The sequence below is a fragment of the Scheffersomyces xylosifermentans genome, assembly GCF_036884685.1.
Source record: "Scheffersomyces xylosifermentans strain CBS 12540 chromosome Unknown RJT20scaffold_7, whole genome shotgun sequence".
NCBI classification, from domain to species: domain Eukaryota; kingdom Fungi; phylum Ascomycota; class Pichiomycetes; order Serinales; family Debaryomycetaceae; genus Scheffersomyces; species Scheffersomyces xylosifermentans.
The window spans coordinates 479,316-494,861 of NW_027042945.1; the positions used below are offsets into that span (position 1 = coordinate 479,316).

General features: G+C 41.9%; 5 protein-coding genes across 5 annotated transcripts; 2 read left to right on the top strand and 3 right to left on the bottom strand. All coding sequences in view use genetic code 12, as the record gives it.

The window, feature by feature from the left end:
• Positions 1–93: 93 nt before the first annotated feature.
• RJT20DRAFT_110531 (proteinase B) lies at positions 94–2,228 on the bottom strand. The gene has a single exon (XM_064915766.1). The coding sequence runs from the start codon at positions 1,907–1,909 to the stop codon at positions 443–445; it is 1,467 nt and encodes a 488-aa protein (XP_064772399.1). The 5' UTR covers positions 1,910–2,228; the 3' UTR covers positions 94–442.
• A 2,345-nt stretch (positions 2,229–4,573) lies between these two features.
• Positions 4,574–6,833, bottom strand: RJT20DRAFT_130387 (ubiquitin fusion degradation protein). Its single transcript, XM_064917728.1, has one exon. It carries the CDS (start codon positions 6,797–6,799, stop codon positions 4,646–4,648), a length of 2,154 nt encoding a protein of 717 aa, XP_064772400.1. The 5' UTR covers positions 6,800–6,833; the 3' UTR covers positions 4,574–4,645.
• Positions 6,834–7,343: 510 nt separating this feature from the next.
• Positions 7,344–9,762, bottom strand: RJT20DRAFT_57792 (uncharacterized protein). The gene has a single exon (XM_064920796.1). It carries the CDS (start codon positions 9,613–9,615, stop codon positions 7,489–7,491), a length of 2,127 nt encoding a protein of 708 aa, XP_064772401.1. The 5' UTR covers positions 9,616–9,762; the 3' UTR covers positions 7,344–7,488.
• A 1,740-nt stretch (positions 9,763–11,502) lies between these two features.
• On the top strand, positions 11,503–13,691 carry ERG5 (C-22 sterol desaturase). Its single transcript, XM_064917729.1, has one exon. The coding sequence runs from the start codon at positions 11,824–11,826 to the stop codon at positions 13,402–13,404; it is 1,581 nt and encodes a 526-aa protein (XP_064772402.1). The 5' UTR covers positions 11,503–11,823; the 3' UTR covers positions 13,405–13,691.
• Positions 13,692–14,012: 321 nt separating this feature from the next.
• TAF19 (Taf19p) lies at positions 14,013–14,570 on the top strand (the record flags this gene model as incomplete). Its single annotated transcript, XM_064921752.1, has 1 exon — positions 14,013–14,570. The coding sequence occupies one exon, from the start codon at positions 14,013–14,015 to the stop codon at positions 14,568–14,570; it is 558 nt and encodes a 185-aa protein (XP_064772403.1).
• Positions 14,571–15,546: the final 976 nt, after the last annotated feature.

Below are 15,546 nucleotides of genomic sequence, written 5' to 3' on the forward strand. Positions count from 1 at the left end.
CACACTCTAAAAGGAAACTGCTATTCTTTCTCCTGACAGGCCAGTAGTTGGTGAAGTATAGTCATAACTCTACATATTTCTACAAGTAAGGCAGAAAACTAGTATAATATATATTGTAACCATCAGGCCGAGCCTTACATAAAAAAAAGGGGATACCATAGGTGACCAGAAAGCCCTCTAAGCGGATGGAATGTAGATAACTAATGGTAGTTCCAAGAGTTACAAGCCACAAATTAGAGTACTCAGTAAGTACAGTGACCTGAAAGAATTGAAAGGAGAGGGGATCCAAGAGAGGAGAGACTCGCATACGTATATAATGCAACAGAAAGAAAATTATAATACGGCGAATACAACATAACCAATGCATTGATCAGTTCTATCCACATTATTCTGATACACAGCCATGTCCACTGCCAATCGCGTTAACATTCTCTGAGTCTGCTTACTTACCCCAGAACTCAGTGATGTTGTGACCAGCACCGTTGAAAGCCAAGATGTTTGGAGTTCCATCTTCTGGAATGTCAGTCAAGATATCCTTGGTACCGTAAGCAATCAAGTTCTTCTTTAATTGATCTGGAGAAACACCATTAGCAGCAACGAAGAACTCGGAGTCAGCACCTGGCTGCAAGGAAAGGTAGTAGGACAACAAACCAGCAATGTGTGGGGAAGCCATGGAGGTACCAGAAAGAGTTGCAGTGGCACTGTCACTACCAATGTAAGTTGAAACAATGTTCAAACCTGGAGCGAAGATGTCGACACACTTACCGTAGTTAGAGAAGTAAGCTCTAGCGTCGGAAATAGTGGAAGCACCAACAGTAATGGCGTTCTCAGCAGCAGCTGGGGAAGTGTTACAAGCATCTTGGTTCTCGTTACCGGCAGCAACGGCAAAGTGGATACCAGCCTTGACGGCAGCGTTAACTGCAAGGTCCAAAGCAGGGGACTTACCACCACCAAGAGACATGTTAGCGGAAGAACCCTTAAAACCCTTCTTACCTTCCTTGACGGCATCTTGGTGAGATTTGGCAGCAAATTCAACACCCTTTACGACATCAGACATGGAACCGGAACCGTTAGATCTCAACACCTTGACGGCAACAACCTGGGCCTTCTTGGCAACACCGTAAGCAGAAGAGGCGATGGTACCAGCACAGTGGGTACCGTGACCGTTTCCATCGACATCAGCGTCACCGTATGGGATGGTAGAACCCCACTTTGCTCTGCCGTGGAACTCCTTGTGGTCGACATTGATACCAGTGTCAATGACGTAAGCAGTCACACCCTCACCACCTTCGCTGTCGAAGAGGTATTGGTTGTAAGAGCTGAGAGAAAGAGGTTGTCTGTGGGAGACTCTGGCAAGACCCCAGGTGGCACCCTTCTCGACTTCGAACTCGGAGGCGTAGACCATAGAGTCCTTCTCGACGAATTGGACGAGTGGGTTCTTTCTGATGAGCTCAATTGTGGAGTCAAGGAAGAAACCAGAGTAACCGGAGATTAAGTTGGCGATGTTGAAGGAGTCAACAATACCACCCTCAGTCTTGAAGTCCTTGGTGGACACGAAGAACTCGTGGTCATCGGACAAGCCAGCAAGAGACTCGAAGTGTTTCTCAGCCACGAGTTCTTGGTGGAAGGCAGCCTCATCGGCACTGACGCCATGCTTGAAGACAATGATGTACTTGTGAGGAATGACGTCTCTGACGGACTCGAGGTTGATTATTGGAGCAGCCTCCTTAGCGGATTGGTCCAAAACTGGAGCCTTTTGCTTCTCAAGCGAGAGAGGCTGTTCCTCGTTGACCTTCTGGACCTTGTCAAGAGCAAACACGTCGATGATGTCACCGACGGAAGGGAGGACGAGACCCTGGACACCCAAGGAGACCAAGATGGAGAGAGCGACGGACTTAGATAACAACATTATTGATTTGAGTTGAAACGCAGTTGATTGCTGGGGTTATAGCGGATATTGGTGAGTAGCAATGGCTATAGATAACGACGCTGGACAGAGATAGCGGCGGCTAAGGTGTGGAGCGAGGAAAGAGGCGATTTTTGGGGGATTCTTGCGATGGCTGGGGCAAGAGCGATGTCTGGGGGGATTTTCTGGTTGGATTAATATAGAAGAAGACTATAGAAATAGAACCACTGGAGGAAAGAAGAGAAAGAAGAGAAAGAAGAGGGAAACAAATAGCAAAAGAAACTGGTAACCAGAAACGAGATTTATTCTTACAGCCAAAAGACGAAACCAATCGGGAACTGCAAGCCATAAAATGGGAAAATGGGAAAAAGAAAGGGGATGATAGCGAGGGAAGTGTGAGGGAGTGTGAGAGTGTGTGAGGCAGAGTGTGTGAGAGAGTGAGGGAAGTGAGGGAAAGAATAGAGAGGAGGAGGAGTAGGAGGGAAAAAAGAAACTGGAAACTGTGGGTGGCGATAAGGCTGTGTGCAGGGGATAACCAGCGGGGGAGGCGATGGTGGTGGTGTCTCTTGGAGAGAGAAGAGTGGTGGTTATTGCTGAGAAGGGTGAAGGGAAGTGGTTTTAGTGGGAGATTGAGGTAAAAAGAGAGAGATGGTTTGATAGATAGATAGATAGATAGATAACTGGAGAGTGAGAGAGTTGCTACTGGCTGGATGTGAATTGAATAGAATGTGATAGAGGTGAATATGACTGTATGGCTGTATGTCTGTATGTATGTACGTAAGTATATATGTATGTATGCTGATATCAAAAAGAAAATGTGTAAATATATTTTTTTTTATGTATGTATCTCTGTACGTAGATATCAAGATAAGTCTGCAATTGTATGAATGTATCAATGTATGCAGACATTTATGTAGTGAGTAATAGCAATGAAACGGGATCTGTATCGGTCTCTATTCAGCTGTTTTGTCGACGCTGTCTACGGTGTCTACGCTAATTGATAAAAATAGCACGAAATATATACCCATATACCCACATATTGTATAAAATCAGGTTTGCTTTCTACGAAATGGAATCGGACCAAGAAATCAAATGAACTTTCCTGGTACATAATGTACCAAATTGCACATTTCCAGATTGTACCACTCGGCCCAAATTCACATTAGCAGCCGCTGCAAATCCCAACAGTACTACTAATCCGGGTACAAGTACCACTAGACACAACCGTTCCAGGGTGAATACACATTTTGTTGAGTGCAAATCCCAGGTTACGCTAACAATCATGACTATCACTACACCACCACCACTACATTCTGCCCCACTGCCTCCACATTGTATGCCTTCTTATCGCATACCCTATCAGTAGACTCGGAACAAACCTACTCTACGATTCCACACAATAACCTCCTCCTCCTCTCCGATAGGAGATAGCGCGGGTTGGAGCCGTGGTCGCAGAACACAAAACGTGAAACTTCCAATGTGGCCTGTTGAAGGCTATCAATCGGAATCTCCTGTGAGTCAGTGCCACTGTGGTGGTGGAGACACGGGTAGCGAGATCCACATGACATTGACTCCATGCTTGGCCCAAAGTTTCAACTGTCGACAGTAGAACTGACTTCCAGGTACCCGTACCATATTGCATTCTGTAGTAGTAGTAGCAGTAATATACATCCAATGGGGCAAATGAAATGCGTCGTTGTTGTGGTGTCCTGCTTGTGACTCTACAGCCGAGACAATTATTCCGACCACAAAGATAGTGGAACACGATAGTGGAACGAGCTAATGGAACGGCAGCAATCTAGCAACTGGCTGGATGACTGTTACAATAACAAAAACACGCAAGGCAACCATAGTATACAAGAAATAATAACGCTGTCGTACACGTCTTGAAGAAGAGAATTGTGTTGTGTTTGCCCCCGCTTTTCGAGGAAGTTAGTTACCAGTTACCAGTTACTCCATTACCAAGAATTAAACAATGCTATCAACTCACCCATCATTCATCAAGAATTATTAGTCACTATCACTCATCACTGCCAACTATCAATCACCAACTAACAACCACCTACAACACTGCTTCCATATCTGCCCCACTGCCCCACTGCCCCACTTCCTTCCCACACTCCCCCATCACTTGCCGTCGCGTTAATTAAAATCAGACGACAGTAAAACGGAAAATTAAAACGGAACCGAGTGACAACGTTGAAATCGATGACTTCATCGTGCGTGGATATTATCTGCCGTGACCCAAATAGGAAATATTTCAGATTACAGAAACACAAGCACAGCATGGTATTTTAGAGTGCTGATTGGGTGGTTTATTGTGTTGGTGAGGAATAGAATGGTTTATAGGAGAGAAATTGGAATGGTTTGTAGTTGAGGAATAGAATGGTTTGTAGAAGAGTACGAGTTAGTTGAAGGTGAGTCATGGAATTGTTTGTAGATGTAGGTAGAATGGCTTGGAGGGTTTATGGGGTTTATAGGTGAGTCATGGAATACAATGGTCATTATTTACGTTTATAGATATGTGACATATGCTCTACGAGTAAGCGAGATTTTGGCCCCACAGTATTTAGAATTGAATCAACGATTTTCAAGAAAATTGAAATTCTTAGATGGGTTACGCTACACATCTTGATAAAGAATCTCTTCTACAGAATAGTAAGTGAACCTCCATCTTCTCTAATTATTGTCTATTCTATAAATACTATCATTAAGTCTTCGACAAACTTCCTCTCTTATCTAACAGTCTCGCACCTTCACGGCGTTCTCTCCCAACCAACTGCGAATACCTTCCTCATTGGTTCTTTCATTGACGGCCTTATATATTATTTCCTCGTCATACTCTCCCTCAGCTCTTATCAAATCCAACAATATCTTCCTCGTGGAAATGGATTCGTTCACACAAAACCACACCAGATTTCCTTGTCCACCATTTGAGTAACTTTTGTTAATCGGTAAAGATGGACGTGCTATCTGTTTGAAAAGATACCCATTCAAAAATGCAATCAATTCTTTGAATGGCTTGCCTTTTATTTCGCTGGACACGTTGTTCGATGACAAACAGTACTGATTATTGCACCAGCTGTTACCACACCCTTTTGTCAATTGCATCATATACTTCCTTTCGATTCTACTTTGGAGCTTAATGTTGGTAGGATCATTCTGTGCGATGTACAATGGGCCATAGCACAAATCACAAAGACCTAAATCATTCAAGTCATTCTTCAATAAGTTAATGCAATTCTCATTTGAGCATTTCCTGAAGGTAGTTTTATTCCATTGATTGAACTGTATCTTGTCCAAATCATGCATTTTAAGGTGTTTCTGGAAATCTTTGGTTCTGAATATCTTATTGCACTTGTAACATTCTACTGTCTTATTTCCGCATGAATTTTCATGATTGGTCAAATTCTCGAACCTGTCCTGATAAGTATACTCTCCTTGGGGAACAATCAAATGACAGAATCGACACTGGTGAAGCTTTTGAGGGCAGTCAGTAGCCTTGTGCTTAGTCACAAGATCCAAAAAACTATCATAAACTGTTGGAGATCCGCATTGATTGCACTTGTATGCTTGATTGGTGTGGTACAATCTGATGTGCTTGAACTTAAGCAAGTTCGAATCAGTGTAGAAATTATCGCCTTGGTCACAATGCCAATGTGACTGTGGTATGCTTTTCAAAAATACAGAATTACACTGAGTACACCGCACATTATTTCTAAGACAGAACGACTCATGAAGAACTAGTTTGTTACTTGAAATTGATTTCAAGCAGTTAGAACAGCGAGTATACCCCTCGGGAATCATTTCTATCTCATCTTCTATGTCGTGGACCAGTGTTATGTCGGTAGTTATTGAAATTTTTAGTTTTGCATCGCTGTCCCAAGTAAATGGAATCAAATAGAGGTACTTTTCTGGTTCTTCTCCTCCTTCAATAGCCACTTCTTTGGCTCTGTTAAGTTTATTTACTATTTCATCATCTCTTAAATCCACCGTAAAGCTCTTAGCCCCATCAGTGGATATCCCATGATCCAAATTGTTTTGAATTTTAAAATCCTGACCCATCGTGGTGTACTTGAAATTTTCCAAAGTTGTTAGCTTATCTAACCCAGCAATTAGGTCGACATTAAACACTGTATCATAGTTATTTGAAGTAAAGTCCAAGTTCTGCAAGTTTATCTGGATTTCCTTGTCGTACTTGGTCAAGTCAATCTTGTAAATTCTAGGTACGAACTTTGGATTTAAAAATGACAGCACGTTTTCAAGAAGCAACAGATCTTCTATTTCCACAATATTATTATGAGGATTCGAGTTGAATTCTAGTAACTGCTCGCTTGCCAATTTGTCGTTCAAAGGAACCACATCTAGGATCACGTCGGTGTCTACAATGCAAGCAGTAATGGTCTTGTGTGCTTCGTCGTTAATTTCATCAATAAACAACTCGTATCTCAAATTGTCGTCTTCTATTACCAAATGCTCCTTATTGGTCAATGTCGTATAGAACTTGGTAAGCTTGTTTTCTAGGAAAAACTTCCAATTAGTGATATTAGAGTACAACTGTAATGGCTTGACCTTCAACGCCATCGCTTTTGCCATCGTTCTGACTAATCGTATTGATACCGTCTCCGGTTCGTTCAATTTGGTGAAAATGCAATTTGGGAGTATCACCGTGTTTTCCTCGGGCGACGAAAACTCCTTAACTCCTATATACGTGCTTTCTAGCGACTCGTTATTGGTAATCTTAAAGATCAAAGGGTGGGGCAAATCTGATTCTGGTATTACATCTACGATTTGAGAGAGAACAGACGACGGAAGTATCGCCTTATCGGAGTACGAAGGAAGTGAAACCACTTCCCGCGACACCTTCAATCGAAACTCTGCTACTTGCATCATATACAATATATCCACTTACTGTATTTCACTATTTAACAGCAAAAGAAGAGATATATGAAATCTATAAAATCACCCAAAAGGAAATTGCGCTTTTGAAAAATAGATAATGTATGTGACTGCATACTGGCAGGATTTTTAACAGCCATTTTTTGTTATTAGTGGAGGGTTGCAAAAAGTGGAGAAAAGGTTGTGGTTAATGGGGTTAGAGGAGAGTAGGACAGGTGAAAGTTGGTGGAGATGCTAGGGAGAGGAGTTGAAGTATGGTGGAGAAGTTTGGTGGAACTTGAGTGAAAAGAGTGGAATTTGAATGAAGGAGTGTGTTGAAATTGGTGGACTGTGGAGAATAGAGCCTAATGAGAGAGGAGATGTGGAGCGAGAGAGGTCTGTAAAGATACGAATGAAGGAGAAACAGAAAGAAGTATCTTGAAAAAAGAACTAGCTTGGAAACTCAAAATAGTGATTTCCGAGGTACTAGGTTGGTAAAATTCGAGATTCGTTTGTTGGGTATACTGTCACTTCTCTTTTCTGTTATTCTGTTTCTCTATTATGTAACTACGTATACTACAAACTTCATATTTCTCTTCTTCTATGACTATGTATTAATGCAGGGGTTCAACTATGCTATACTATATTTTTATTGTACAACGCCGTCCAACTTTATCTTATCTCATTCGATTTTCTCCCGGAATCTATCTATTACCAGCGGACAGTTTACTATTGTTCATCAAACTTCTACTACCTTCTCTTACCATAGGACAGTAATGCTTGTCCAACAAGACATTCTCCCACAAGGTGGCAGCACCTTCATTACATCTCTCAAGCTCGACTTCTCTATCAGGTCTCTCTATACCTAAAGCATAGGTTCCCTCTCCGTTGATTCTCTCTTCGGAGTTCCACAATCCCTTTAAGCTCTCGTCATATCTGCTCACCAACTTTCCTATAAACTTCAATGTAGCCAATGTGGTCTTTTCTGGCGTCTGAAGTGCTGCTATGTACAATCTTTTGGTGAAGGCAGCGGCTCTAGGAACGGAACCATTCTTTGAACGGAAGAAGATGAAGTCGAGGCAACGCAATAACAACTCCGCTTTGGTTGACACATTCACAGAGGGCTTCTCTGGGACGGCCGATAATGCAATTGGATCAGCTAATCTTAATGTTTTGTGACTGAACTCCAAATCACAATCGTTTGCCAAGTCAGCCAAAATTAAATACAATGAAGACACAAACTTGGACAAGTCGACGGCAATAGGTAATTTACCAGTGGCTCCGTGGTTCAAAAGCAAGGAAAATGAGGTAGCAATACACAATAATATTGTTCTTATCTGTCTTCCATCGTACATACCTCCTGATTCATCGTCTATGTCAGTGTCGAATGAGCCAAGGTTGTGCTCTTCAATGATATCACTCATGATCTCACGTAATACTTCTAAGAAGTCACCCAAAAGGTCGAAATTAGCCATTTGACCAAAACGAGACAACCCTTCCAATACTGGTGCCATAAGAAGAGTAGCATCGTTCCTGCCTGACTCAAGAGTATGAGAACCGGCTTTGAGGATCTCTAAATAAAGCATTAAGAGCATCTTCAATACTTCTGCTTGATATTTCTCACGTTGTTCAACGGTTATAGCTTGTTCTGCCACTCTCATCTCCTCTTCAATCTCCTTACGTTCCTTTCTAGCTTTTCTTTCCTTCTTAGATAAATGCACTCTGTCCTTCTTCTTCAATTTTTTCTTTGGTTGGTCATCCTTATTATGGTTAGGGTCGTAGTCTTCAAGTAAAGATAACGAAAGGAAGACATTGATAACAGATTCATCGACTCTGAATTTCTTATCACGAATAGATTTACACATGAGTTTAACAATATCAAATGTGATATCACCATTTTCTTCATCTTCCTTCAAGAGACTCTCTAGGACACGAAGAGACTTTGTGAATACTGCAAGATCATCTTCATTTGTTGGTTTCTTATTGAGTCTTCTGATAACTATCGAGAAGATCTCTGCTCTATAGTTGAAATGACGTAATGACGAAGAACACAATTCACAAGCTGCTTTGGTGGCCAAAGATCCCTTCTTAAGTTGTTCTGGTGTGATCTTTTTATTGTTAGCTGAATTCAGGTAGGAGAAACGGGCCATTTTAGCCAAGTTGTTGACGTATTGTGTATAATTGCTGACCAACGATTGTTCGTATTGTCTTAAACGAGCCACTTCTTTAGATACTTTTTCTCTCTTTTCGGTGTCAGTCAAGGGTCTGATCTTGTAAGATGGTGCCAAAGACTTGAATACTGGAATAAGCGCCATTATAGCCAACTGACTGGTGACTATGTTATGAGATTCCGACATCTTTCTGAGTCTTGTAAGACAAGCTATGTTCTCTTCAGGGTCTTCTATTAATTTGGAGGCTAAGTCTGCTATTTCCTCCTTGATTTTGATTAAACGTTCTCTTGGGGATAAATGAGCATCCTCATCTTCTTCCTCTTCAATGGTTTCTTCTGGTTGTTCTGGCTCTTCTACAGGCTCGGATTCTTCTACAGGTTCAGGTTCTTCTTTTACTTCTCTGACCACTCTTTCAATTTTACCTTCAGATGTTTTGATAGGTAAACCTTCCACCAAATTTGCCGAGGAAGCAAGCTTTCTAGGCTTCAATTCGTAGTCCTGCTCCTCGTTTTCCCAGTCATTGTCCATATCATTGGCGCTTTCGTCATCGCTGTCTTGGACATTACTGCTAAAAAGTCCAGTAGAAAGCTGGCTATCTTGGTGTTGCTTTGCCTTTTTTCTCTTCTCCAAATCCTTGGAGCTATTCTTTCTTTTACCCATGATCTTAGGAGGTAGATACTGGAGTTTCGAGTTTGAAAAGGCGAATTTGGGGCTATGGAACCTGAACTTTTGAAGCACAGTGAATAAACCATTTGGTTGAAAAATTCAGCTCATCCCATATTGCGACATTTGGAGAAGATCATCACGACATCATAGAGACATTACATACACGTGAACAAGAACGTGATAGTTGATCTTTTGATCACATGACATATGACGGTATGTGTTTCAATGTTCACATTTTCAAAAATATATATATGAAACGACATTACATGTAGCACGACATTTAACACATGTCATGGGCCTGGAATGTTCTGCTTCGTTTGTTCCGAGCGTTTCTTGTTTCCGATGAGTCCGGTGAGGGGCGGCGGCGGCAGCAGGGTGTCAGGGAGAGATTACGAAGAAATGAAGGATTTTTCGGAGTGAGAAGGAATTTATACGAGCCATGGGGTGGGGGGCTTGTGGCAGTAGGGAGAGATGGGGAGAAAAATGGGGACAATTAGGGAGAGGCAGGGGTAGATCATAGCGAGACTGATGGAGACTGATGGAGAATGATGTGGCCTTTGTGGTGCGAGATAGGAAATTATGAGGTGGGAGAATCAGGGAGCGATAACACCGACGAGAAGCAATCATTGAGAGGAGTCTCTGTCATTTTGGGGCAATTGCATTTGACGTATTGTGTGACATGGTGTAGTCAACCACAACAGAATAGGTCCGATTTTCCAGCACTTAATGCTACAACAGTTATAAGTGGAGATATATCCATAGATGATAGTAGCCCCATGTTAAATCAAATTGCCATGGGCCCCTCATCTCGCATCTCGCACCTCGCTTTCGTACAACACTCCTAATTTCCATTAGCTCCCTCATGTTTCGTCTGTCTCCCCCTGAGCAATACCATGGTATGTCTCCCCCCTTCCCTCTCACCACCATCTCGTACCGATGCACACCGTACAATCGCATCGCATCGCTCTGTACAAACAAAACTCCCCACGTAGAACCCATTATACACACACTCCGGCACGGATCTCTGTTGACAAATTTTTTTCCTCGCTCCCGTATACGATCGTTTAGACAGAAAATTTTCTCGTTTTCTCGTTTTTTTCTCATTAAAAAACGGGCTGCACGACACAAAACACTCACACTCGCAAGAACTGTCGCTGTGTGCAGAGAAATCCACAGTTTTTCTGGAAGTATTTGATGTCGATGCCGTCGTAGAAATACCGGTGGTGGTACTGGAGGTACTGGTGGTACTATATTCAGAATTAACCAGTAACCATTACAATAAATGCCATTTGATGGTGTATAGATGAAATGCTATGCATTTTTTTTTTCTTTCTTTCCCTCGCTAGAGCGGGCCATTCCCTGTTGACTAATACCGAGTATTTCGTTTGCTGATTTTGGGGCCGGTGCCAAATGGGATATGGGCCTCTTTGATGTTAGCCATTTTAATTCTTTTTTTGCAACAACAGAGTTTTTGTCCCTTTCCGGCTTCGTATGGAACATGGTAATCAGACCATTTTGGACCCATACACTGTGTCGTAGCTGTCGTAGCTTTTGTCATTCACATACTCACTCACATACCCTCACACACGTATACATTCTCTCTCTTACACACACACAACACACACACACACTTCCTTCCTTTCAAGTACTACCCTCTCCCTCCCTACTCTCTTCCCACTGGCACCCTCACCACCACCCTCACCACCACCCTCACCACCACCCTCACCATCTCCCTCACCGTCTCCCTCCCACTACTACCACCACCACCGACGTGAAAAATCTCGCCCGCACCTCGCACGACCTCGTTTCCTCGTATACACCATTCTTGTTATCATAACCAGTGCTGCCAAAAAAGAAGAATTTAATATATTTGTAGTGTTCTTCTTCTTGTTTGATTCTGTTTTGTTTTTTTTGTTTGATTCTGTTTTGTTTTTTTGTTCGTTGTGTTGTTCTTCTACTTCATAGCTATCAAACAGAGTCTCTGATATAGAGTGTATCATTGAAATCTCTGTTTCTGTGCCAGAGTTGTGTCAGGTTGTATTGTGTATCCAGCCTACCATTTCTGCCAGTACCTATCATTTGCGTTACCGTACTTCTGTCGCTATTTAAAATCAGCCGCCAGTGAAAACACTAAAAAAGATCAACTAGTTCCCCCAATTTAGTCGATTGTGTTAATACGGCCTCATCCATAAACAAGCTACTATGAGTGTGAATGCTACTTCCCCCGTCGCTGTGGGCATCGAACAGGACCAGCAGTACTTGGACTTGGACTCGCTCATTGCGTTCTCCAAAAGTTTCTACGAAAATGTCACTTGGTTGCAGTTGATCGTGTCTTTTGTGGTCATAACCTTGACCTACGACCAGCTCATGTACCAAATCAGAAAAGGCGGTATTGCCGGACCAAGATTCAAAGTTTGGCCCATCATAGGTCCATTCTTGGAGTCCTTGGACCCTAAGTTCGAGGAATACAAGTCCAAATGGGACTCCGGTGAATTGTCTTGTGTTTCTATCTTCCACAAGTTCGTCGTCATCGCCTCGTCAAGAGACTTGGCCAGAAAAATCTTGAGTTCGCCAAAATACGTCAAGCCATGTGTTGTTGATGTCGCTATTAAGATCTTAAGACCAACCAATTGGGTGTTTATGGACGGAAAGCAACACTCCGACTACCGTAGAGCATTGAACGGGTTGTTCTCGCAAAAGGCCTTGGAAATTTACATCCCAGTCCAAGAGAAATACATGGACATCTACTTGGAAAGATTCACCAAGTACGACGGCCCAAGAAAGTTCTTCCCTGAATTCAGAGAATTGTTGTGTGCTTTATCATTGAGAACCTTCTGCGGTGACTACATCACCGAGGAGCAAATTGCTTTGATTGCCGACAACTACTACAGAATCACCGCTGCCTTGGAATTGGTTAACTTCCCAATTATTATTCCTTACACCAAGACCTGGTACGGAAAGAAAATCGCCGATGAAACCATGAAGATCTTCGAAGACTGTGCTGGTATGGCCAAGGTCCACATCAACGAGAAGAATGGTAAGCCAGTTAGTATCATGGACGAATGGATCTTTTTAATGAAGGAAGCCAGAGAGAAGCACTCCGAGGACCCAGATGCCAAAGTGTTGATCCGTGAATTCACCAACAAAGAAATCTCTGAGGCTATCTTCACTTTCTTGTTTGCTTCCCAGGATGCTTCTTCTTCATTAGCTTGTTGGTTATTCCAAATTGTCGCTGACCGTCCAGATGTTGTAGCTAAGATCAGAGAAGAGCAATTGCGCGTTCGTAACAACGATCCATCTGTTCCTTTGTCCTTGGACTTGATTAAGGAAATGACATACACCAACAACGTCGTTAAGGAGTCTTTGCGTTACCGTCCTCCTGTCTTGATGGTTCCATACGTCGTCAAGGAAAGCTTCCCAGTCACCGAATCATACACAGCTCCAAAGGGCTCAATGATCATTCCAACTTTGTATCCAGCTTTGCATGACCCAGAAGTCTACGAGGACCCAGACACCTTCATTCCAGAGAGATGGGAGAATGCTACTGGTGATATGTACAAACGTAACTGGTTGGTTTTCGGTACCGGTCCCCACGTGTGTTTGGGTAAGAACTACGTTTTGATGTTGTTTACCGGTATGTTGGGTAAGTTCTTAATGAACTCCGACTTGATCCACCACAAGACCGAATTGTCGGAAGAAATCAAGGTTTTCGCCACTATCTTCCCTAAGGACGACTTGATCTTGGAGTGGAAGGCCAGAAACCCATTAGAGGCTTCTGCTTAGAACCTTTGAAACCGCATTTTTCATCACCATCGTGACACATCGTGTGGTTCCATGGGTATACATTTTACTTAGACTATTGCACACTGAAAAACACTGCTCAGAATGCTGAACAATTGCAAGTTTGATTTGTTCAGTTATCACTTTGTTCATCTGTTCCCTTTATTTCGTTTCATAATGTAATATTTATTTTGATATATGATTCAATTTTCTACACGAAGAATCCTGTTCTCTCTCCGATTTTTTGAATTGTAGTGATCCTCCAGCTCCCCACCATCAATTAGTACCACACTCATATTAACCCTTCGAATCAATGAATATCCTGCATATAACCAAAGTATTTAAACAGTCCAAAATCTTCAAAAATCCAAATTTACAACAGAAATCTTCCTCTATTAGGTCTATTTGAAAGCAGTAAACGGAGTAAATTGGGGATTTAGAATTGGTAAATCGGGATAAAAATGACAGATATACCATCTGGGAACATTTCAAGCGCAACGAACGGAAATCTGGAGCCCAATCGGACGTTTGGTTCCTCTATTTTGCCTCCATCAAACAGTAATAATGGACAGAATATACCTACAAGTGCCTCGACAACGGCACTTAATTTCATGAGAAGACCGGTCTACAGCACAGCTGCGCAGCCGATTAATACTAGTTTGTACCCAATAACTCAACAATTACCTCCGATAACAAACACGAAGAGAAAGAGAAGAAAGCAGAGGTTGTTCCAAAAGGATATCGAAAACCTCTTGTTTGCTATGGGAGATCGTCCAGTTTCCACGGATTTGACGGTTCAGGCTTTGGAAGAGATCTTGGTTGAGTATTTGACTGATCTTTCGCGTGATATACTAGCATATGCCCGTTCTCAGGGAAGAAATAGGATAAAAATGAACGATTTGATGTTTGCATTGAGGAATGATCCGTTGAAATTGGCCAGATACCAGTACACTATAGAACAAAGTCAAAGAATCGAGAGAGCCAAAAAGTTGTTTGAGGAAAATGATGTTAGCGAAGCTCAAGTGCATGCACAAAATTCTTCTGCCGAAGAAGAAGAGGAAGAAGAGGAAGAGGACAGAGGGCTCACCAAGGCAGGCAAGAAGCGTAAATACAAGAAGAAAAAGAGAAAGGTAACTGGTAATGTAATGTTCAAGAGTGATGAGGAATAAGGGAAGAGGATAAAGGTGACGATCTTTTATCTTAGCCAACAATGGAGAGCTGTGAGAGAGCCTGTCGAGTTACGCTAATCGAGAGAGCGAATGGAAGCCTTGATGAATGATATGTAGGGCTGATGGACTAGCCTTCGAGTATGGAAAACTTGGGACAAGTATACAGTAAGGAGGGGACATGCCCGGGTTATAGTTTGTTACTCTGCTCGCCCTTCTATTGGGCCTTTTCTTCGCTCCAGGTTTTCCCAATGTTTGTGAAGAACTTGCGCCTATCAAGGTGAGAGAGACCAATGCGGAGACTAATCGATTCGATTCACTCCTTGAGCTATGAATCAGTCTTGAACTGTTATTACTAATGGAGACTACATGGTCCATGAATTTGCAGCTTGCTCCAACTGGTTAAATAGGAGAAATTGGAGTCAATACCAATGGTATGATAGCTGAAAATTGAGATACGGTGCATTGGAGTATATTATCAGAGATTAACTTGTGATATGACAAATGAGAGTCATTGAAGTTTCAGATATAATAGCTGCTACACAGAAAAGGTGAACACAGCAGAGAAATGATTGTATTCTTGGAACATGCTAATACTTTTTTTTGTTTACTGCTATTAGTAAGAATCAACCCGTATATTGTATTATTACAATAATACCAACACAGCAATGATTTTATCTTCTTTAATGACGCTGATACAATTTTTTGGCTGCTAGCATCAAGAAATTCATCCCGTATATTTCTATACCAGCACAGCAATGATTATATTCTTCTTGAAATATGCAAAAACGAATGTTCCTGCTTACTGAGAGATTTCATCCCGTGTATTACCATAATACAATAATACCAGAACAGCAATTATATCTTTTGAAGATGTTAATTCGTATAATAAATATACATATTGGTTACTTTGGTAGAAATTCTTCCCGTCTATTACTCATTATACAATAATATATAAAATACCAGCATTTCTCCACAA